This window comes from Trypanosoma brucei, chromosome 10, assembly GCF_000002445.2.
Source record: "Trypanosoma brucei brucei TREU927 chromosome 10, whole genome shotgun sequence".
Taxonomy (NCBI): Eukaryota; Euglenozoa; class Kinetoplastea; order Trypanosomatida; family Trypanosomatidae; genus Trypanosoma; species Trypanosoma brucei.
In genome coordinates this window covers 1,176,785-1,198,492 of record NC_007283.1, presented here as the reverse complement: position 1 = coordinate 1,198,492, position 21,708 = coordinate 1,176,785, and the positions used below count along the sequence as shown (strand labels likewise).

The window sequence follows — 21,708 nt, the reverse complement described above, 5'->3', positions numbered from 1 at the left end:
AATTTATCCTCGTTTGCTTGCATTGTTGTATATAAAGGTACAGGTTTGTCCCCCTATATATACATATAGGTTTCGTCCCTTTTTCGTTGTTTGCCCCCTTATTTTTTGCTTGCTTTCACCCCTTTCCGGTGATCTGCACGGATGGGTTCATGCCAGGCGGTTTGTGGTGCGGCTACGAGTGGCAAGGGACTCACTGGCCGGCAGGTCGCCGCTGCCCTTAAGTATGCGAGCAAGCCATCGGGTGAAGAGCACGAGGAGCGCTCAAAACTCACCGAGGACGCAGAAAAAGAACAGGAAGGTAACAAACGTGAAGGCGATACGGTAGCGTTAGAGCATATCACTGAAGAAAAATGCCGTAATGGGCGACGGCTAAGTGTTCTGTGTCCTTATGGCAATGGTAAGGAACCCATGAATGTGTACGAGTACGCCCCCGATGTGTTTTACCTTTTGCGGAAACTTGACGGCTTTGACAAGAAGACATTTGCTGATGAGTGGGATCTACCGAATGAGCGACAGGACCTCGAGCTCAGTGAGGGCCGCTCTATGGCGCTATTTCTCGAGTCGAAATCCAAGTACCTGTTGTGTAAAATCATTGCAAAGGTCGAAGTAGACGTGTTGCTCCATTTGCTTCCGCGTTACGCGAAACATTTTCGTGAACATTCTAATACCCTGTTGATGCGATTTTATATGCTTCTTCGTGTGGAGTTTCGGGGAGAATTAGGCTACGTACTTTGCTTTGGTGATGTGTTTGCGCCGTGCCGCACGCTAAATGAGAAATGGGATTTAAAGGGCCGCCGGCCAAAACCCGGGAAATACAAGCACTTTGCAAAGCTTTTTCAGCACCCATACGATTCGACCACAGGTCAAAGTACGACACCTGGCACCGACACAACGCAATATTTTCCTTCTGGGACAGGCATCTCTGGTCTGAAAGAAATGCCGAAAGCGACTGATAAAAACAAACTTGCGACGAAGAAGGATAAGGACCTGACACGCTATTTTTGGTTAGATAAGGAGCAAAGGGAGAAACTTCTTCTTACCCTTCGGGACGATTGTAAGTTTCTTGCAAGTGTGGGGTTGATGGACTACTCCCTTCTCATAGGCGTAGCGTACGAGGAAAAGGGGATATCCAACCCGACGAAGCGGCTTCGGAGCATGCGCATGCCGTATCCCCGTTGCGGACCTCCCGAGGGTGCGATGGAAAACAGGCCTGAGTGGACGATGACGTGCGGAGGTGAATGTAAGTTTTCGAAAGGGATTTTCAGTTTGTACAACCAAGAAGTGTACTACATCGGTGTCATTGATGTTCTAACACCATATACATTTAAAAAGAAACTCGCAAAACTCTTCAAGTCATTTTTGTGGAGGATGGATACGCTATCAACCATACCTCCGCTTAAGTACTGCGAACGTATTCTTCAATTTACCGAAGACATTTTTCGGTCGCATGTCGACGGCAAAATACCTCCACCAGAGAAATAGCACGCACTAATTTGCTCGCAACCGCGTTTATTCTCTGGAGAGCATGTTTCATTTTCCTGGTAACTATACACTCCTCCCCCTTCTAAAAGCAGCTGGAGGAAAAAAAAAAGAATGGCACCGTTAAAGAATATGCCAGTGGAACATAAGTCTGTTCCTTTATGTGTTTTCACCTTGCTGGCCCTTCTTTTTTTCTTTTCCCCCGCTCGTTTATTCAATAATGTTCTCTTGTGCTGTATAACTGGTGCTGTTTGGCGCCTGTGCCGCAGAAATTCAAAACGTAAAGTGAATATATATATATATATATATGTATATATATGTTTTCCTTTCCTTTCATTTCTTGTTTGTGTGTGTATTATTTCTTTACACTATTTGAGGGGATATAAGTAAAACTGTTGGTAGGGGTAAGGAGATTACACGCAATGACGCAGAACATTCTTTTGGACCCCAGCATCCGTGACTGGGTTCTGTTCCCCCTTATTGCGTTGGTTATTTTTGTTGGAATCCTAAAGCATTACGCCTCTATTCTGATGAAGACCAGCGCGTCTCCCAAGATGGAGACCATGTGCTGCGCAAATACGGTCAACTGCGCACGGCACCTTCTCTCGGAGGGAAGGAAACTACCGTCGGAGGCTTTCCAGCAACGCGTAAAGGCATTGCGTGAGGGGCCCTTGAAAAAAAAGATTGAGGTAAACCCTATGGAGATCATGAATGACCCTACCGTTCTGGGCGATATGATGAAAGGGAATGTGTTGTCGATGCTTCCAAGCATGGGAATGATGATGCTCGTCTCCTACTTTTTCTCTGGCTTTGTCGTGGCCAAGTTTCCATTCGTGCTTGCATCTAGGTTCCGAGGGATGATGCAGCGTGGCGTGGAGATTGACGACCTCGACTGTAATTACGTGACGTCACTCAGCATGTACTTTCTGATTATGTTTGGCTCCAACAGCGTCCTTCAGCTTTTACTCGGAGAAGGGGGCATCCCAGACGAGAACGCTATGATGATGAATTCAATGAGTGGTGGAGGGCCTCAACAACCGGTAGATTACAACAAAGTTTTTAAATCCCTGTCGGACGAACTGGAGTACGCACAAGACAAGCACCGGTGGGTGTACGGAGATGCCCCCCGTTTACTCCTTGAAGGTAAATAGTAGCAGCAGCAGTGTACTTCAATGGCTGTTTGAAGCCAAATTTCAGGAAAGGCGTATCGCCCGCATTGTGGTTGTGTTGTTTATTTTCCTTGCTTTCATTGTTTTAATTTTGAACGATGATAGGAGATGAAGTAAAAGGGGATGAGAGCTGAGGGATAGGGTAGTCGAAGGAGGGAACGGGTACTTCTAGTCCTGACAGAGGAAGGGCAGAAGGTTAATCAATACACATACTAAAGTAAATAATACTTCACACTACTCTCAGCATATTTTGTTGCTGCCGCTGCTGACGTCACTGCTGGCTTGTGTCACGCGGTGGGTGATTTGTGCTGTCCTCGTTCCCAGACGAACGCACGAATAATTTCTCTTTCATTTCGTTTTCTGCCTGTTCGGGAGACAAAAAAACTCCGTATAGATTAGTTTTTTTCCCCCCTTATTCCTGTGGTGTTTCAGTCGATTACCATTGTTTGCCCAGGATATCCCCCCCCCCAAAAAAAAGAAGACAAAAACAACAGTGGAAGCGGAGTGAAAGTAAAGCGAAAAAAAAAAATGGCGGTGCGAGCTCTGAGGCCCATCGCCACACGAAATGCATTTCACGATGAAGAACTGGCCCGTATGAACCACGTTCACGATCTGCGACTTGAACCGCTGGGAAGCCAGGTTCCTTGCACGTCAAAGAACCAACCTGTCAGCACGTTACCAAGGGTAAGACGTCACTGTATGGCGTTTCATTCACGTATTAATGCCTTGGGTCAAAGGGAGAGAGATAGAGTTTTAGGACCCACAGACTGGAAACGGACCCTCCGAAGGTCGTCAGGGGAATGTTTTTATGGCTTTAATTCCCGAAAAAAGGCGGTGCGACGCCGCCTCAAAACAGCCACGGAAGTTGAAATTGGCGATCATTTCACCGCTGGGCGTCTTTCGGTGCTGGATGTTATTAACGCCCAACATCGCGGTTGCGGTGCCTTGTATAACAACGCCGTAACAACCTCGACACTTCCTCCGCTGAATGAAGGGGAATCGGGTCACCACTCAAGGTGTGCTCTGAAGACCCTTCGCAATCTTCTTCTTCCTATCTGCAGGCTATGGCTTCGAAAGAGAGGTAAAAAAAAGGTAACCTTGGCCCCGAGTGAATCACGGGAAAAACTTCCATCGCCGCGGACGCGAGAGAAGGTGATTGCTGTTGGTGTTGTTCTTTCTTACCTGCGCCGCCGATGTCCATTATCTTCTCACAGCTTTCGCCAACTACGGGAAGCGGCTGTGATTCTGCAGCGTGCTTACAAGCGTCACAAAACCTACGTGGACGCGCACGTGGAGTTGAATTACAGAAAAATACGAGCCAGCGTGGAGGAGATGTACCTGAAGGACGTGGAGGATGAAAACAGGCGGGCTGAGGAGGAGTACAATGGACTAGATATTAACGGGAGTGATGAGATGAGCCTTGAGTTTCCCAGGTGTGGTGAGCGCCTTCCGGAAATATTTATTCGCTACGAGCTCCGCAGTTTATACTACTGTTGGATGTGGCTCTGTGTCGAAGCCGGATCTAATAGGCGTCTTCCAACATTTCTCTCACAACAAAAGTTGTATTCCGTACTTGACAACGTGTGTTACATCACGAGTGAAATGCGTGACGATCGGTTGGTTCGTGCACACTTAGAGAGGCGTCCAAAGATGGTAGTTTCATACTATGGTCGTTACGATCCATCTAATGAATGGGAATAAGTATGGTGTGGGGGTTTTAGACCCAAGTAAAGTGTAGATCTAAGGCATTTATGCGCTTGCGTGAGGGCATCCTGATTGACCGTATTAACGGCTAAATATGAGGACAACCAATGAAAAGTTGTCGGTTTTAACGTAAATAACAACAAAGGCAATAGATGGAAGGAGCAAAACAAAAGACAGAACGAAGAGAGAAAAGGGTTGCGGAGGAAACGGCACCGTCGAATAATCGTTGGCAGTCGTACAAATGCAAAATCAGCACGCGGTAATTATTTATGGTGGATGTATTTGTGCTTCAATCAAAAGGATGGGAGGAGTGGTGATGTATATTCCTCATCGATAGGTCCTTTCATTTCCGTATAGCGGTGGACACATATTTGTTTGTGGTTTTCATTCGCTTTTAATGAATGTGCAGCCCTCCCTCTCTGCGTATGCACATGGCACTGAATGTGACACCTCTTGGCTCTCGATGCGCAATAAAATCCTGTGGGTGGATGAGAGAAAATGAAAGTTACAATAAATATAAAAGCGTCAGAAGAGAGAAGAGTCATGTCGGTTGCCCATTTCCGGCACGTGTTTGTGCCTCATTTTGTTTGCATGTATGTACGAGGTACACGTTTCTCTGTTTTTGTTAATTTCCTTTTCTTTTTCTTTATTCTGTTCTGTTTTCTCTGTTACCCTCTGTTGACGCTTTGTTTTTTTTTTCCTTAGAGTTAAAGGGGGACCCACCTGATATGGAGTTTCTTCTGTCACGTCACAAAGGGGGAAAAGTGCTTTTCATTCTTTTTTTCGATTTGATTTTGTTTTCACAGTAGCAGGTGGATGGCACCGTATGGTGATTCAAAACACAAACATTTTTATGAGATGTTGGTGTACAGAAAAAAAAAAGGTAAAAATAATGGGACAGAAAAAAAAAAAGGGAGTGCGTGGTGTAGAAGAATACTAGGGGTTTCAGCGAAAATAAATAAAGAGGTGAGTAGGAAGGGGAAAAGAAGAATAGGGAGGACAAAAAAGACTAATAATTTTCATAATCGCACCGGAGGCAGTTTCCTGTCTTCTGGCCGTGCTTGTTGCCTTCTCATAACCTAATTTTATAGGAATCTAGCTGGATGACAAATAATTAAAAAGAAGATGATTGAAATGTTTATGTGCACTTGGGGATTACTGAGTGCAAATTGAGTTGTGGACGTACGGGGCCATTTTTTTCCGCCCCACTTTTCTTCATCTTTTCAACTGGCAGTTTCAGGTAGATTGGGCATCACTTTCGCTTTTTCCAAACCCACAAGTTCGTTTTGTTCTTGTCTTATTTTTGCTCCACTTTTCCACTTCTCCCCCCTTCTATTTCCTTGTTTATTTGTATCCGCTTCATTTACCGTCTAACATATCATGCAATAATTGCCAGTGATCGACAACCTCTTGAAGATGTGTTTTTCCCTTCCTTACTTTTTTGTATCGATTCGTATATTCTTTTTGTTTGCGTTTGTTGCAGCACGCTGTTCTTTTCTCACATGACCAACCTCACCTCTGCATCATTGCCCAGCCGCATCACAACGTTCTTTCGCTATTTTTCACGATATCAATTTCAGTATTAATATTATTATTAGTTGTTATTAGTTGTGGTGATGTAACATAACATGCAGTGTTGGAAAGGGAGAGGAAGTGTGTGTACGTGTGCGTAAGCATGAAGGAACGGCACCGTTTCTTTAAGCTTTAAGGTTTTAGAAACGTTTTCTTTTTTTTTCTTTGCTGGCGCTATTTTTTTTTTTTTCTTTCCCCCCCCTCTTCTTTCCCCCCTTTCCTTTTTTTCTTTTAAATTCACCGCTCATCTTTTTGTTTTTCCTTACTCCTGTCTTTTCTCACAGCGCCTATACCTTGTTTCTGTTTTTGTTTTCCCACAGCATTCAGTATTCATTAAAGTGCATGCGCGAATTCTTTGTACTGCGTGTAGGCGCGGTGCATTCGTGTGTGATTGTGCTGTTTGTTTCGTTGATTATGTAACGGCATTTTCTTCCCTTTAGCAAAGGAAAAAATAATATTATCTTTTCGTTGTTTTAATTCCTTCACCGCTTCCGACTCTAAATGGTGCTCTTCATCTCACTTCTCTATCTTGAGACACGCTTTGAAGAAGAAGGAGAAAAGGAGGATATATATATATATATATATATATATATATATTTACTATTAGTAACACGCACAAAAGGGGTAATTCATCATGCACCTTCAAGTTTATCTCGTGGACGGCAAACGGCAGTACACTTTAAAGAAGATGGACCCGGATGGGAAACCAACACTCAGCGCGCATCCCGCACGTTTCAGCCCCGATGACAAATACAGCCGTCACCGTGTAACCATTAAGAGACGCTTCAAGGCACTAGCATCGGAAAAACGCCCAAAGCCACTTTAAGCAACACAGTATATTATTCAGTGGGAGGGACGTGATTTAATTATATTCTTTCTTCTCTTTTCTTTTCTTCTTCCCCATTCGGCGTAGTTGTTGCTGGGGGAGAGGGAGAGTGAGAGAGAACGGAAGCCTCTTTGTCGAAGCTATTAAAACTACATGACGAAGGTTAAAAGTAAGGTTTTTATTTTTCTACACTTCTCTCTTCTATTCCTTTTTCTCTCTTTAAACATTTTGCGGTGTTTACCTTACCGAGTGGTGGTTGGACTTCTTTTCTTCCTGACGTGGAAGTTTCCCACTTTACTTTTTAACATTAACACATGCTGCGCACTTCTCCAATGTTATTATTATTATTGTTTGCACTGTTTAGTACTGCATCGTGCAGTGGTAGATAGATAGCAAGGACGTTTGGAAGTCTGGAGGAGCAGCAGATTGTTCAAAGCCTTAGCTGTCTGCGCCCTGTGGCGGAAGAGAGTTGACCCTCCATGTTGGGTGTGAGGGCGTGTTTTTCACATTCCCCAGCACTTTTGTTTGGTGCCTTCCGGCCCACGATGCCGTGTAAAAATAGCGCTGACCGGGGGTCTCATGAGCGCAAGACCCCGTGGGACGCTTTGCGTGAGCTTCGCGTCCCACCTCGCACGACGGTCGACAGCGTGGCTACGCTTGATAGTACGCTTGATATGGTTGGATACCAGTTGTTCCGTGACGGTCTTCTTTCCCCACCACCCCTCAGTTTCCTTCAGCGGCGGCAGCAACAGCTCCAGTTCCCGAAGCATCTCACACCGGAAATGCGTAGACTTGAAAAGGAAAAGGAGCAGTTAATGGCACGCATGCGGAAGAACGGGGTGGTGATTCGGCGAAGTATAAAAGAAACGTTTTTAACAATTGGTTGTGATGAAGCTGGTCGTGGACCACTTGCTGGGCCGGTGGTTGGGGCGGCCGTATGTCGCATCCCACGTTCAAGTTTTAACAACGATCTAAAGGCACTGTACGATGCCGATGAGGAGTTTCAGATATTTGACAGCAAGTCAGTTTCGGAAACCCAACGTAAAGTCGTATATAACAATATCACCGGGTACCACAATTTGTTTTCATTAGTGGAAGACCAGGACTTCGTGGTTCACCATGCCGGGGGCGATTCGGTGCCCGATAATGTGCTGAAGAAACGACTTCCTTCACACACCAAACTGGGCAAACTGCCTTTTAAGAAGCTTCTCTCCATGCAGACGCCGTATTTGATTTCATACCACGGTAGCAATGTTAGCGGTAATTACTTGTACTTTTGGGCCATTGGTATTGCAAACCACACTTACATTGACACGGTTAACATCTATTCCGCCTCTATGAACACCATGCATCGATGTTGCCTCGGTGTTTGGGATGCGCTGAATGATGCGCGTTTTTCCTACCATGTAGCACCTCGACCCAAAAACTGTTCTATTGCCCAGTATCTGTTCTCGAGGTTTTGTATAACCGCTGCAAACGATGATCGCCGGCGATATGAGGTTCCCGACCAAATCGACTTGGTAGAGGGTGCGACTGACTTTTTTGACGCAGAACCTGTCCAGCCTCCATTGGTCTTAGTTGATGGGCACACAGCGCCCTACGAAACGGTTTCCGTTTTCACTGATGTTCAGACGGGTGGCTGCGTGCAGCCGATCATAGAGGGCGACAAGCGCAGCCTTACAATTGCAGCTGCTTCGTGTCTTGCCAAGGTCTCGCGGGATGAGATAATGGACTATCTTGATCCATTGTACCCAAAGTATCACTTTGCAGAGAACAAGGGCTATCCTGTGGATCATCACATGCGTGCTGTGAAGAAACACGGTTTGTCCTCCATCCACCGTAGATCCTACAGACCCTGCGCGGAAGCGTTGGCAAGGCAAGCGAGGCGCAAAATGAAAGATAGCCACTCATAGAGAGAGGGAAGCTTTTGCGACTGAAGGAGAGAATGCTTACATTTCTCTTCGTATATACATTCACGCCCATACACTTCGTCAAGTATGTTTGTGTCACTCGTACCAGAAATGTGCATGATTTTTACTGCTCTATGAATTTTGTATTGTTGTTGGCAGTGTATTGTTTTTTTTTTGCGGTTTCTCCTCACCTTTCTTCCTCATCTAACTTTAGGCAGTTGAATTCGTAGGGGACGTCTTCCGCTTGTGGTGCCGTTGTGTGAAGCCGCGGATTGTACAGTCGGTAGGACATAATCTTTATACTCTACTAGTTACATGCCCATTTGCTGTGTGCTTCAAAGACAAACAAGCCAATGAGCACATCAGCAACAAGCATTTCTGAGGCAGACAACCCCCCGCACACCTACGCGGCCCCAGGTGAGGAGGCTGTCGCACTTATAAATAGGCGGTTAGCGCGCATTCATGACGCCGTTGAGGAACTGCGGCGAACCGAGGACATTGAGACAGCGGAGTTCCAAAATTTTAGTGCGCGTATGGACGAAGAAGAGACCACAATAAGGTGCCTTATGGATGAACTGGATGCTACCAAGGAGGAGTTGGTGGAGCAAGCAGAGCATGAAAACTTGCGGCTGCGCACCAGCGAGCTTTCCGAAAGGATACAGCGGTTGTTATGGACTGAGGCGTGCCTTAGTTTGATGGAGCAACACACAATGGAAAGGGTAAACACCCTTTGGGGTCACTTTAGTGGTGGAATAGTCGGAGTTAAGGGATCTGGATGGGATAGACAGTCTGTCCGCCTGTTCAACCACCCGACGCAGCTACAAGGGAGCCATCCTTCCCTGGAAGAGTCACTAGGGGTACGCTGTAACGAAACTCTTTGTGCACCTGTGCGTAAATTTGCTCCCTTGTCACCAGAGTGTGAACGACTCATGGCAGTTATTCGCAGCTCGTCTTGCGATTCTGAAACGGTTAGTGAAGTGTTAGCGCAGTTTGGTGATTCCGGATCGCATATTGTGAATAAAGCGGACGAGGAGGGCAACACAGCACTACATGTTTTGTGCGGTAAACACAATTTTTCGACGGCTGTGCTGAAGCTACTACTGAAAGCGGGTGCTGATGCGAGTGCGAAGAACGCTCAGGGCCGCTCTCCGTTTCATATCGCTTGTCTTAACACGTCTGACGGAGCCGCTCAGTTGAAAAGGGCGCTACTGGGGGCCGGCTGCGACGTCAATGAGCGTACGGACGATGGTGAGACAGCAGCGCACATGTGCGCCACCGACGATAGACATTTTGATTCTCTTCAGTTTCTTTGTAGTGTTGATGCAGATTTGTCTGCGGGTGCGTTTTTTCAAGGAGTGTGGTGTACTCCCATAAAAGTAGCCCAGCTTAGTGGGGAAAGAGCTTTGCGCACATTGGAGTACTTGAAGCTCTGTTAACATGCACCGCAGATGATGCGTAACAGTTGTCACTTGAGCCCATGCGATGCATCGTTTTGTTTTTATTCAGTTCTGCGTCGAGGCCCTTGTTCGCGAGCCGCCGCCGTGTGACCTCCTTTCTTCCCTTTTCCATTTGCCAGTTTAACAACCTCGGTGGCGCGCACGTGTCGTCGCCGGATGCTGGTTTTACCCATTTTGTGGGAAAAGCTAATGGATGGAAGGAAAGCAGTGGGAAAGCACTCCTTACGGTCACACAAATGAGGGCCCAAATCCTTGTGATTCTCCCCCTTTTTTAGTTTCGCTTGTGTCATGTCTAGTTGGAATAAACTTTGCAAAGAGCCTTTTGTTTGTTGGGCGGCGGGGGAGGAGAGGGAGAAAAAAGAGAGAAAATGTTAATTCAATCACTGCTTCCCTGTTTTTTGCTAAAAGCGGTTGCCGGCGGTTTGACGGTGATGGTGCTTGCCTCCACTTAGCCGTAGGCAAAATGCATTTTAGAATTACGGATTGAGCGCTGTAACGGCGTGAATCACACATACGCGCAGGATTGTTGATAAAAATCCACGTTTACCATAAAGGTATAAAGAGGTGTTTGTGTCTGAGACATGTGTTTACTGATCTCCCACTCCACCTTGTTCCGTTCCATTTCGCTTCCATACCCCAAAGTGGGGGTGGATCATTGATATATATATATATGCGTGTGTGCGTGTAATGGCAGCAAGCTGCAAGTGGGAGAAAAAGCAATGAGGAAACGGTGAAGGAGTTTTCTTTTTTCAAAAAATCCTTTTAGTCTTACTTTGTCACCGTCAATCTCCCCTGCTTGGAAATACCCAGGTATACAGAAGGAGGGAAATGTGCATTCTTTATTTCTTCATGCCCTTCTCCATATCTTCCCGCGATGAATAAGCATTCGTAACATTTGTTGGACTGTGCTTGCTTGCGACCGTAAGATAAGAGAAAAAAGGTGGGAAAAAAAAACAGCAACACAAAGGGGTCTAGGAATATAAAACGGAAAGAGAAAGTAAGTATATTTTATACATCCACACATATATACGTATACGTATATATTCCAACAAGGACGCGCAATGGCAGAGACGACTATCGGGTTTAGGTGCCAGGACTTTGTTTTGGTCGCAGCTGCGGGGTTAAATGCGTTTTACTACATTAAGATAACGGATACGGAGGATAAGATCACGGAACTCGACTCTCACAAGGTGGTGGCCTGCGCGGGTGAAAACGGGCCGCGGACGCACTTTGTGGAGTACGTGAAATGCAATATGGCGCTCAAGAAGATGCGCGAGCACGGCCGTATGATAAGCACACACGCTACGGCATCTTTTATGCGTAATACGCTTGCTGGGGCGCTGCGTAGCCGTGACGGGTTGTATCCTGTCAATTGCCTGCTCGCTGGTTTCGACGTACCGGCATCCGCGGAGGACGATGTTGCAACAGGTGCGCACCTCTACTATCTGGATTACCTGGGCACACTTCAGGAGGTGCCTTACGGCTGTCACGGATACGGAGCACCGTTTGTTACCGCCATGCTTGACCGGATGTGGCGTCCCAATTTGACAGCACAGGAGGGAGTTGAGCTAATGCAAAAATGCTGTGATGAGGTGAAGAAGCGAGTAGTGGTAAGCAACAATACTTTTATATGTAAGGCTGTAACGAAGGACGGCGTAGAGCGAGTGCAATCTGTAAGCTAGAGAAATCAACTTCGCCATGCTTCGGATGGTGTCACTTGTTCCTTCGGCATGTATTTATCTCTGCTTCGGGGGACTCCCCCCGCCTCCCGTTACCAGCTCCACACTTCGCCTTTCGTGTTGTTTGCGTTGAAAAAGAAACGGAAAAGGAATTGAAGAAGGAGAGCGAAAGAAAGAACCATGGGGATTTTATGGCACGAGCAACGGCTAGGTGGGCGGCTGGTGAGGGAGTGAATTCAAAGGTAAATACTTTCAGCTTTTTCCTTTTACGAGCGGCATTTTATTCCCTCCCGCGTGATGTCGTCACAAAGAAGTGGCATGCAATGGGAAATGTGTCGCGAGTTTACCCTCTTCTTGTGTGTAAAATGCACATGTCGTCGCTGTTTTTTTTTTTTTTGCACGTTTTCTGTCCATGGAAGCATCATCTTTCCTCTTTCGTCCCCCCCTCATTTTCCTTGCCCTTCTTGAATGCTAAAACCGAACACACGCATAACATCCTTCCTTATTAAGAAAAGTAGAAGTCTGATTTGCATCAGATGTCAAAGGAGCCGGGTCACTGGGACTTCTTTAAACTTCCTCCTTTCTTCACGCTGCAGCCGTCGCCGAGTGCGCTAGAACGGCAGATGGCACTGTGGGGAAATTTGGTGATGGACCACGCTGCTTTTCATGCACAACATAGGAAACGTGACACGTGCCCACTTCTTCGATTGTACAGCTGCAATAGTGGTTTGTTTCGGAATGAGACGATTAATCGCCGTCTTCGACCAGAAGATGTCAAGAAGGTGATTTCATCGTTAGTGGCACAGTGGTCGGAACACTGTGTTCTGACGTCTGACGGCGATGGTATGGGAGATGTTTCTGTATTGGTTACAACTAGTAAAGGTGGGCTGAAGGAACTCGAGCAGTCACTGCTTGCGTGGATTCTCGAGAGGGGTGCAGGAACAACAGTTGCGTACTTGTCGCAGAAAGGTGTTGTTATGACTTTTGACGAATTAGTTGATGGCCAATGTTTGCTTTACAGTCGGGAAAGTGAGCAACTTCTTCCACGGTTGACACAGGAAGCAGTTCCAATCGAGGACGTGGGCGCACTTTCCCAGGAGCAGGCGGTGCGGTGCTTTCTTCACACTCTCGCCGAGCGGCCCGTCTCCCACAAGGGCTTGTTCAGTGTCACATTGTTCAACCTAGATGGCAGTGACAGGCGGCCGTATGAAGGAGTGAAGTTTGGTGGCGCAGCTATATGACGGGGACAACTTCCTCCGTACGGAAGCTTCTTTGCTTTTATGAGAGTCGACCCGGTATCTGTCAGTAGCTGATGAGTTGACACGTTCAATGATTTAAATATATTGTCTTTCTCTCTTTTTTTCAACGTGGTCCTCTACGTGCCGTTGGTGTTGGAATCCCGTCCTCTCAGTGCACGTTTATTCTTTACACATGATATCGAGTGGTACGCCACAGTTTGATGTTTCGGGGGGTTGCGTTGCAACGGTTGTTGTTTGTTGTATCTCTCCTTTCCAATTTGGTTCCCTAAACCCTTTTCTCGATAATGACTGCGCAATACTTTCAATGTGTGTGTGTGTTGCTGCAAAAATATGGTGGTTCATAAATGGTTTTCTCTTCATGAAGCTAGATAGAGAGGCCACAACAAGCAATGACGTCCAACGTGAAGGAACCTGACGGGCCCTGCAACATCGATACCATTCGTCAATATGTAACACCGTTAAACTATCCATTAGAGAAGATGAGTGACATGGCGGAAGAAATGCGCGCCGAGTGCAAGGAAATTGTGGTAAACGCGATTGAGAAGCACGAAGACAGCTACGAACTTGCAGCAAGACACATCAAGGAACAGATGGACAAAAAGTACGGCCCTTCATGGCACTGTGTGATGGGTGAGGGATTTGGCTTCGAAATTTCATATGAGATGAAGCACCTTATGTACATGTTCCATAAAGGTTATGTAGCAATTGTCGTCTTCAAGGGGTTGTAGGATCAGCCGCACCTGTTTACTGGAGAATGTAGATATTGGCTGTACTTTCGGCCAGAGGATGGCGTTGGGAGGAGGGCAAGAGGACGGAGCAAAACAGCAGAAATGCCAAAATAGATGTTCTGGATAGCTGCGCTGGGGGCGAATCAATAACGGACGCTCTGGTGTGTGATGCAAGTGGTACATCAGAACTTTTGAGAAAGGAGAACATGTGGTTTTACCCCTCCAGTGTTGGGCGCCCTTCTTTCGTAAAGTACCTTTTGTTCCCTTACCAAAAGTAGTTCTAGGTAATGTGTTGTGACAACTGGGTTCCCTTCACGCTTTGGCCTATACTTTTCCGCTCCTGGCTCATTATCCTCGAGTCTCTTTCTTTTGTTTGTTTCGTTGATTTTGTACCGTCGTGGTCTCCCGTTCTCCGTTTGGTTGTGCCACTCTATTTCTTCATTTCCCCATCTCGCTCTCCTTACTCTCTGATGATATACACAGCTTCGCTCAACATTTTCTTAATTTTAAATATGTTGCCGTGCCTCAACGAGGTTAGTTAGGGGGCTGCGGCGTAAGATGGCTATGGGAAGAGTTTCCGTGTCCTCGCTGCCATCAAATGTGTCAGCGTGGGTAGAAGCGCTCCAGCGGGCGTTGCATCTCAAGGTAGAGGATTTGCATTTGCCGGAGCACTTCCATTTAAAAAATTTATCGACGGGGTGCCGTTTCTCGCATCTGAACACGCCCCCCACCGTGGGAGATAAACGCGAGAGTGCCGTGCTTGTTTTACTCTCACCTGCCGCTGGTATGCCGCCAAACACGTTTCAAGAGATGTGTGTCACACTTACTAAGCGGACACCTCATCTTCGTCACCACAAGGGTGAAATGTCGTTTCCTGGTGGTCGTCTAGATGGTGAAGAACAGGCAGCAGCAGCAGCACAACGCGAGACAGCTGAGGAAATTGGTATCGACAGTTCACTATACGAAATTCTTGGGCCCCTGCGTCCATTGGCTCCCCTCAGCGGCAAGTCACACGTTACCCCTATTGTCGCAGTCACCCAATATTCAGTAACGCCCCTCTGCCACAGCCCTCATGAGGTTGACTCCATTCATTACTTGCATCTCTCGCCGTTGTTGCTTAATAGCAAACAGACACATTGCCGTTTGCTCAAGTACCTTCCTAGTTCGTCTGGGGTGCCCCTCCACTTCCCGTGTTTTTTTACTAGCCCGTCTCAGGCGAGGTACTGTGATCCAGTCTCTCCTTCACCTGGACTTCTCCAGTTGTCGCAGGAGGATGGTGGCCACGAGCCACTTTTACCCAACAACTTTCCTGGAGAGCTGGTGTGGGGAGTCACCGCATTCGTCATGTGCGAATTGCTGGTGCGCTTGATCACGGCGTTGGGTGGGTCCGGAACCGCCCTGGGTTGCAGTCCGGCGATTGCTCGCGACCCAGAGCACCCACTTGGAAAGCGTTAGTTGTTCCAGCGTTAATTGAGGGAGGTGGAAGCGTATTGGGTTTTATACTTTTTTTTTTCCTGTACCTAACACACACGCACAAAAAAAAAAACTTTTCGTGTCGGACAAGATTAGACCTGTTTCCCCGGTTTCTGATGTAGAACCTGCCTTGTCTGAACCCTTCTTTGTTTGCTTCGTTGCTCTGCCTGATTTTGTGTTTTTTTTTGTGAGGTGTGTGTCCGTGTGTGTGAGAAGGGGAATAGAGTGTTACTTTTTCAATATGTTGCACATACCACGCATGGCAAGTCTGCCACTAACCGTCATTATTGCTGTTGCTTCGTTGTCGGTAGTGACCTCCGTGGCGGTTGGTGTGGAAAGCGTAGATGTGGCCGTAGAAGCCTTGCATGAGGCCATCATATCGCGAGACGTCGCAGCCGTCAAACTCCTGTTAGAAAAGGGAGATCTCAAATCGAAACTTAAGGGTTACACGCCCTCGCCCTTCTATTGGGTAGCTGACGAAAAGAACGACTCCAAAAAGCTTGACGAAATAATGAACGTGTTATTGGAAGAGCTTGATGGCGAAATAGAGCACGATTATGGCAGATATCATCCTTTGACGCGCGCTGTTCATAATCGCCTGAGCCATGTTGTGGACACGTTGATCCATTGGCCTACTACCATTAACGAAGTTCTCGCGACCTATCTACTGTGTGATGACGTTGGATTTGTGCCAGAGGGTGTCACGATAGTTGTGACGTCCTATAGCAGAGATTGCTTCTTCAAGTTTCCCCAAAGAGTGGCATACGAACACAGCAAAATAGCGGCAGTGATACGGCGTCGCCACAGGGAGAAGTTCCATGAAGCGAGCAAGAAGTCTTCTTCCGTAAAGTTCGACTGGGAAAATCCCTTCTTGACCCCGCCGGCTGGAGTGAAACCTCCCCAAAATCAACATGTCATGAACCCCAGAGCCTTCACTGATTTTTCCCAGGCGTTCATGTACTACTTCTTTGGTGAATGGGTATCTCCATATAGGTTCCTATACCATGCAATGTGGGTGGTATTTGGACTTTTGGTGTGCCGTGTAATTGTCACTGCTGTGCGTGAAAGGTCTGCACTCGCACCTGTGGAGCCACCTCCCCTTGCCGAGTCCCCTCAAGGCGACATGGCTGCCGCTCCCAACACTGAGGACACATGATGTTGTCATAAACCTCGCTATGGAGCTGTTTCGAAGAGCGTTTATTATTTGGTTGCCTGATACTATTGTATTAACTTGCGTCCCCTACTCACTGACGTTGATTACAGCGGTGGTGTCCCGCGGATAGTAGTAAACTCAGCGCTGATGTGGTGCTTTTTGGCCTTGGTTGGAAGTACCTGTGCTTCCGCACCTCAGTTGTCGGTTTAAGTCGGATTGTTCTCTCTCTCTATCAATGAACCCTTTGCCACGCGCACTGTCAAAATGATTTTACGATTAGTAAATCAGTCACTTTTGTAGTTATTTTTTTTTGATTTTTTTTTTTACAAAACCGAACTCTCATAGAGGATGGCTGCATCAGAGGCAATGCGGGAAAAGGCTACATCCCAACTGTCTGCACTGCTGCAGAAGATGGAAGAGTTCAGAAGTGAACCCGTTAGTGCCATGACGTTTGCCAGGGGAATAGTGGACAAGATGTGCTCCACTTGTAGGGATAAAGAAGCTTTTCGTGACCAACTGATGGGTCTACTAGCCAACTTAAAGGGTTTGGACGGCGAGTTGTTGAGTTTAGGACCAGACACTATCGCCACTATGAAGCCAAAGGAGATGCTCTCAGTGGAGGAACGCCGCAAAAGGGACCGATTCCTAAGGAAACGGATTCGTGAGCACATGCTGCATGATTCCACTAAGATGCTTTGCTCGACCTGCAAACTCGTAAGGCGCGATCGACTTAACGTCAACCAGTTAGCACTTGATTCGGAGGAGAATGGAACTCACTTTGAATACAACTTTGATAACCAGTGTCAATGTAGTAGCCGTAGTGGTAGCGAGGCGGCATCTAGTACATCATCATCATCTTCTTCGTCGGATTATGGAGGCGGCGAGGGAAGCAGTGAAAAATCGTTGAAGGGTTGATTCTTTAAAAGTATCTTTATAAATGTGAAAGTGGCAAGCAAGCAGTCTCCTGGCGCATTCCACAGGGTTTGCACTGCGGGCGATACCCTTACAGGTGCATCTATCGCTCACTTCCATCTAGACAAATATGTACATGCCACTCCTCACCTTTACTGCCACTTACAACCGGGTGGTCTGTTTTTTTTTTAATTTCTGCCTTTGATCTACTGCTTTTTTTTTTGGAACTTATTCCCCCCCCCTAATTTCCTTCATGTTATGTTACTTGCGTACGCCTTCTGGGAAGGGATGCTATCGGGAAAATAGTTGGCGTTTGTGAGGAAGTCAATGAGCGCCAGTGTGTCTCCGTGCGCTGCGTCGCAAGAATGCGGTGCGGAGGGAGAAAGTGGAAGACACAATTGTGGTTTTGAACCAAGGAACACTGCGGATGGAGACGGCAGGGAGCTTTTGGTCCGTGAAGCGCTCAGCTTATTAGGTCGGATGCGGGTAGATTTAAGTCACATAAAAGAATCGGCAAACACAAGGGACAATACCGAGCGCACCATGTCACTGCGCGCGAACCGTAGCTTAGTGCTCAAAGGGTCACCGGACAGTAAACGACTGAAAGGCTACGTGTCATCTTGTGGTGTGTACTGCGGAGGCGCACTTTTCTTTCCATTACCCACCGCCCCAATGACAAGTCTCATGTTGGGTAGTGATGAGGGGAGGGCGGTTCGCCACCGACCCAAACAACCGGCGATTGAGCCATGCACGGCTTCGGCGGCTCCTCCTACACTTCCTCTTAATAAAGCTGTAAACCATAAAGGCGCCTCAAAGGGTGACGAGAGGATATTGCAGAATCCTGCGGGGGAACGGCAAGGGTTACCGGTGAGGAAAGAAGCCCGACACTGCAGCCCAAATAATGCTGATGACTGCAGCGATGATAGCTCTGAAAGCCTTACCAACTGCTCTGCTGAACTCGCAGGTAGCGTTCATGAGAACGTGGACGACGTCACCCGAAGTGACGAATTGAAGGTTCGTGACTACTTACGGCGGCTAAATATTGTGGAGGCCGAACTTAGCGAATCTGAGGAGCCCATTAACGATCCCGTGTTGAATGGAAGCGCGCTCCGTCGTCTTCTTCTCGCAGCCCTGCACCTCAGCAATGGGAATGGGGAAACCTTCAATCCTGTGCATGTTGCGCCACCTAAATGCCTTGATGACGTTCGCCTCAACTATGTCGCAGCTATGGGCACGCTCCGAAACTTGCGAAAGGTGTCAGGGGTTTCTGTGCCCCACGAGTGTCGAATTATAAAACCTGAAAGTGTGCTTGTCAAGGGCAAATCGCGGGTTCTTTTTTCTCTGTTGAGGGTTATTATTGAGGCATGTTTCCCGACAACCTGCGAAAAACTCTGGAGTTCACCCTCACTAACGTGGCAGGTAGACTCAACTGCGGTGGGGTACCAACCGAGTGCCATGCGTAGGCTCGAGCGGGAAGTGTGTGACTTCCTTTATTTGCAGAAGATATTGCCTGACCCCGTTGCCCATCGTTTACCACCTGATGACGCCATAGTTCCTCCGGCCCTACAAGCCCCATTTTTGCCGCCACAGCGACGACTCTGGTGCTTACGAAGGGACAGTTTTTCTTCCCTTTACATTCCGTCAGTGTTCCCTTTCCTGACGAACGGTGCAGCCTTATGTGACCTCGTTGATAAGGTTACAGGAAGTCATCTCCCTGTGCATAGAAATCCTCGGATAAAATCGAACTGCATAGACAACATTAAGGTGGCATTCGATGAGCTTCATCGGTATTGCCCCGCGCGGATGAGCTCCCTGTTTTTGAATGAAGCTCACCGGGTGTATCACGGTGACAGGTGCTACATTTTGCTTCTCTTGGAGGATATCATGCGGTTTGCTGCCGACGTTCCTCCACGGCGCCAACCTCCGAAACATTCTGACGCGCCCTACTTTCCCACTGCATCAGCACCCTCTACAACTGCTCCACCGCCACAACTGCAGTTGGAAGTATGTGTGCAACCCCGTCAACAAGAGCAAAGGCGGCAGGGTGCAGGTCACAGGCTGTCGAAATCACAAGAGCGAAGGGTAGCGCGTTGCCTTATCACTTCTCCACTTACATGCTGTGCTGCTGCGGGATCCAAAGGGAGGAAGGTGGGGGACAATGTTGCCTCCACTGCGCAGACGGCGGCCCCTGCACCGGTTGTTGTTTTGAGTGGGTTGGATTACGCTACCGAAGAGGTTGAGGAACTAGGAACGTGGGTCACGGAAGTTCTTGGATCCGACTTTCGATACGTAGCTGCAGATCAGTCCTTTTCGTTTTCATGTCGGTCGCTTTGGTTGCGGGATTATCCCGTGCTGTTCTCGGACGGTGTTGTGTTGGCGCATCTGATTCGAACTCTCCAGCGGAGGCCGTGCGTGGAACTGGAGTCGATTGAATTGCAAGCAAAATCGGCGGCGGCGAAGCGTCGGAACTTACGTAAGTGCATTTCTTACCTGCAAACGGAGAAGCGCATCCTGCTAGACGTTCCATTGCTGGATGAAATGCTTCTTTCGGGGAGTCTTCAGGCTGTGTTGTATGTGGTACAGTCTCTCAAGAACACATATCGGCTCGCGGTCAGAGGTTGATATGTGGGTGCTGTTTGCTGCAGATGTGTTGTTTATGAAGAGCACTCATGGTGTGTATGCGACGTAGAGGATATCGCATGCGGTATCTGATTGTTTCCGTCTGCGTTGAGGTGAATCTTGTGTATCATATCTTCTCCCCTTTATAACCTTTCCATTACGACGCAAAGTTAAAGTTACTAGATATGGCGTCGAACCCTGATTCAAAGTTGCACATCCCCGATGAAATGTTCAACTTCTTCAACTCTCTGAACACTGCCGTGGACACAGGGGATATCAGCAGTTTTCACAACCTTTACGAGAACATCTTCCCCAGCCACTTGAGCAAGTACTATGCGGCCGAACAGGGGGAGTTCCGCCCCTTGCCAGTGCTGCAGAGGATGGAAGTCGCCGAGTGCTTTGGAAATGACACAGCTGGAAAGCTGTACTCCTTCCTGTGCTTCAAGCACCTCTTCACCGATCGTGACGTGACGGCAGAGGATGCTAAGGTTTCATGGAGGACTTTCTGCGACCTCTTTGTCTCTCTTCCAGGGAGTTGTGATATTCCGAATTGGTTCCTTTGGGATATTTTCGACGAGTTCCTGTTCCAAATGACGGTGGTTTATCAGAAGCGTTTTGCTGAGGGTGCAGAGTGGTCGGTAACTGAAGCTGTGCAAATGATGGAGAAGGTCATCAGCGAGTCGGGTATTGAAGAGGTTATGGAGAGCGACAAGGCGGACGATATCACCAAATCAGGGGAAAACCACGTTCGGTGGATGTCTGGGTTCTTTGGAATAATTACCGTAGCTAAAATCAACGTACTTCTGGGAGACTATAACTCTGCTCTATCGGTACTGAAGCCACTGGATATTTATGGTCGTGGGAAGAAGATCTTGGCGGAGGTAGCGCCTGCCAACGTGTCACTGATGTATTATGTGGGTTTCAGCTACCTCATGCTCCGGCGTTACGCCGATGCTAGCAGGGTTTTCCGACAAAGCCTCTCGGCAAAGGTGAGTAGCCGTAAGTTCTCCGAAAGGGTTCGATTGGACTGCGCTTTCATGCACGTCGTCTCCTGCATACTTTGCGGCACGCAACCCGACAATCTGAGCTGGTTGATGGATTCCCGCAAGCTCCAGGTCCTTGAAGATGATAAAGAGCTCCTTGCCACCGGTGACGAGGAGCGGTTTCGAGACGTCTTCGATCGCTGCAGCCCCAAGTTTCTGGCTGTACCCCCCGTGCCACCAACTGTGTGCAAGGGTATGGAGGGTAAGGAACTTCAGGCCCGCCTTTTTCTTCGTGCAGTGAAGCAGCAACAGGACACAATTAAACTTCGTGTGTACCTTGGTGTGTATCAAACTACAACCACAGAGCTCGTCAAAACCGTCTTAGACGTCAACGACGGACTCGTGCCGCTGTTTGCCATGAAACTGACCTCCAGGCAACTGGTTCATGATGGTGTCTCCGCCGATCTGCATTCTGGCACATATGTTGTCCGTGCAGCACTTGATTGCACGGTTGAGGGTGATAACATATGCGTGGTGCAGAAGTCGTCCTACCGCACAATTGAGTCAAAATATTTCAAGCGCATGACGCAACGCCGCCCGCGCCACAGGCATTTCGATAACCCACGTCAGGGAAGGCGACCGGCACCGGATGCCCACAATACTAACTAACATTCGTGCGTTTCTCCCCTCTTTTAATATTGGAAGGAAGAAGAAGAGAAAAGGAGAGAAACAATGGCGCCAAAATAGGATTATTCATACGCAAGTTCCTAATTAAGACATATAAT

The 21,708-nt window shown here is 47.7% G+C and overlaps 14 protein-coding genes across 14 annotated transcripts, besides 3 other annotated features; all 14 read left to right on the top strand.

Annotated features, from left to right (window-relative positions):
* Positions 1 to 141: 141 nt before the first annotated feature.
* On the top strand, positions 142 to 1,482 carry Tb10.70.2440 (phosphatidylinositol-4-phosphate 5-kinase, putative; the record flags this gene model as incomplete). The annotated part of the gene is made up of 1 exon (XM_817631.1): positions 142 to 1,482. The coding sequence occupies one exon, from the start codon at positions 142 to 144 to the stop codon at positions 1,480 to 1,482; it is 1,341 nt and encodes a 446-aa protein (XP_822724.1).
* Positions 1,483 to 1,768: 286 nt separating this feature from the next.
* Positions 1,769 to 1,798: a microsatellite.
* A 103-nt stretch (positions 1,799 to 1,901) lies between these two features.
* On the top strand, positions 1,902 to 2,630 carry Tb10.70.2450 (hypothetical protein, conserved; the record flags this gene model as incomplete). Its single annotated transcript, XM_817630.1, has 1 exon — positions 1,902 to 2,630. One exon carries the CDS (start codon positions 1,902 to 1,904, stop codon positions 2,628 to 2,630), a length of 729 nt encoding a protein of 242 aa, XP_822723.1.
* A 546-nt stretch (positions 2,631 to 3,176) lies between these two features.
* Tb10.70.2460 (hypothetical protein, conserved) lies at positions 3,177 to 4,349 on the top strand (the record flags this gene model as incomplete). Its single annotated transcript, XM_817629.1, has 1 exon — positions 3,177 to 4,349. One exon carries the CDS (start codon positions 3,177 to 3,179, stop codon positions 4,347 to 4,349), a length of 1,173 nt encoding a protein of 390 aa, XP_822722.1.
* Positions 4,350 to 6,073: 1,724 nt separating this feature from the next.
* Positions 6,074 to 6,203: a sequence feature (A-rich).
* A 286-nt stretch (positions 6,204 to 6,489) lies between these two features.
* Positions 6,490 to 6,521: a microsatellite.
* A 37-nt stretch (positions 6,522 to 6,558) lies between these two features.
* Positions 6,559 to 6,750, top strand: Tb10.70.2465 (nucleolar RNA-binding protein, putative; the record flags this gene model as incomplete). The annotated part of the gene is made up of 1 exon (XM_817628.1): positions 6,559 to 6,750. One exon carries the CDS (start codon positions 6,559 to 6,561, stop codon positions 6,748 to 6,750), a length of 192 nt encoding a protein of 63 aa, XP_822721.1.
* Positions 6,751 to 7,229: 479 nt separating this feature from the next.
* Positions 7,230 to 8,663, top strand: Tb10.70.2470 (ribonuclease HII, putative; the record flags this gene model as incomplete). Its single annotated transcript, XM_817627.1, has 1 exon — positions 7,230 to 8,663. One exon carries the CDS (start codon positions 7,230 to 7,232, stop codon positions 8,661 to 8,663), a length of 1,434 nt encoding a protein of 477 aa, XP_822720.1.
* A 350-nt stretch (positions 8,664 to 9,013) lies between these two features.
* Tb10.70.2480 (hypothetical protein, conserved) lies at positions 9,014 to 10,096 on the top strand (the record flags this gene model as incomplete). The annotated part of the gene is made up of 1 exon (XM_817626.1): positions 9,014 to 10,096. The coding sequence occupies one exon, from the start codon at positions 9,014 to 9,016 to the stop codon at positions 10,094 to 10,096; it is 1,083 nt and encodes a 360-aa protein (XP_822719.1).
* A 1,082-nt stretch (positions 10,097 to 11,178) lies between these two features.
* Positions 11,179 to 11,799, top strand: Tb10.70.2490 (proteasome subunit beta 2; the record flags this gene model as incomplete). The annotated part of the gene is made up of 1 exon (XM_817625.1): positions 11,179 to 11,799. One exon carries the CDS (start codon positions 11,179 to 11,181, stop codon positions 11,797 to 11,799), a length of 621 nt encoding a protein of 206 aa, XP_822718.1.
* A 533-nt stretch (positions 11,800 to 12,332) lies between these two features.
* Positions 12,333 to 13,037, top strand: Tb10.70.2510 (hypothetical protein, conserved; the record flags this gene model as incomplete). The annotated part of the gene is made up of 1 exon (XM_817624.1): positions 12,333 to 13,037. The coding sequence occupies one exon, from the start codon at positions 12,333 to 12,335 to the stop codon at positions 13,035 to 13,037; it is 705 nt and encodes a 234-aa protein (XP_822717.1).
* Positions 13,038 to 13,444: 407 nt separating this feature from the next.
* Positions 13,445 to 13,783, top strand: Tb10.70.2520 (dynein light chain, putative; the record flags this gene model as incomplete). Its single annotated transcript, XM_817623.1, has 1 exon — positions 13,445 to 13,783. One exon carries the CDS (start codon positions 13,445 to 13,447, stop codon positions 13,781 to 13,783), a length of 339 nt encoding a protein of 112 aa, XP_822716.1.
* Positions 13,784 to 14,341: 558 nt separating this feature from the next.
* On the top strand, positions 14,342 to 15,238 carry Tb10.70.2530 (NUDIX hydrolase; the record flags this gene model as incomplete). Its single annotated transcript, XM_817622.1, has 1 exon — positions 14,342 to 15,238. One exon carries the CDS (start codon positions 14,342 to 14,344, stop codon positions 15,236 to 15,238), a length of 897 nt encoding a protein of 298 aa, XP_822715.1.
* A 259-nt stretch (positions 15,239 to 15,497) lies between these two features.
* Positions 15,498 to 16,412, top strand: Tb10.70.2540 (hypothetical protein, conserved; the record flags this gene model as incomplete). Its single annotated transcript, XM_817621.1, has 1 exon — positions 15,498 to 16,412. One exon carries the CDS (start codon positions 15,498 to 15,500, stop codon positions 16,410 to 16,412), a length of 915 nt encoding a protein of 304 aa, XP_822714.1.
* A 345-nt stretch (positions 16,413 to 16,757) lies between these two features.
* On the top strand, positions 16,758 to 17,324 carry Tb10.70.2550 (hypothetical protein, conserved; the record flags this gene model as incomplete). The annotated part of the gene is made up of 1 exon (XM_817620.1): positions 16,758 to 17,324. One exon carries the CDS (start codon positions 16,758 to 16,760, stop codon positions 17,322 to 17,324), a length of 567 nt encoding a protein of 188 aa, XP_822713.1.
* Positions 17,325 to 17,648: 324 nt separating this feature from the next.
* Positions 17,649 to 19,943, top strand: Tb10.70.2560 (hypothetical protein, conserved; the record flags this gene model as incomplete). The annotated part of the gene is made up of 1 exon (XM_817619.1): positions 17,649 to 19,943. The coding sequence occupies one exon, from the start codon at positions 17,649 to 17,651 to the stop codon at positions 19,941 to 19,943; it is 2,295 nt and encodes a 764-aa protein (XP_822712.1).
* A 182-nt stretch (positions 19,944 to 20,125) lies between these two features.
* Positions 20,126 to 21,592, top strand: Tb10.70.2570 (EIF3-interacting protein, putative; the record flags this gene model as incomplete). Its single annotated transcript, XM_817618.1, has 1 exon — positions 20,126 to 21,592. One exon carries the CDS (start codon positions 20,126 to 20,128, stop codon positions 21,590 to 21,592), a length of 1,467 nt encoding a protein of 488 aa, XP_822711.1.
* Between the last annotated feature and the right edge of the window lie 116 nt (positions 21,593 to 21,708).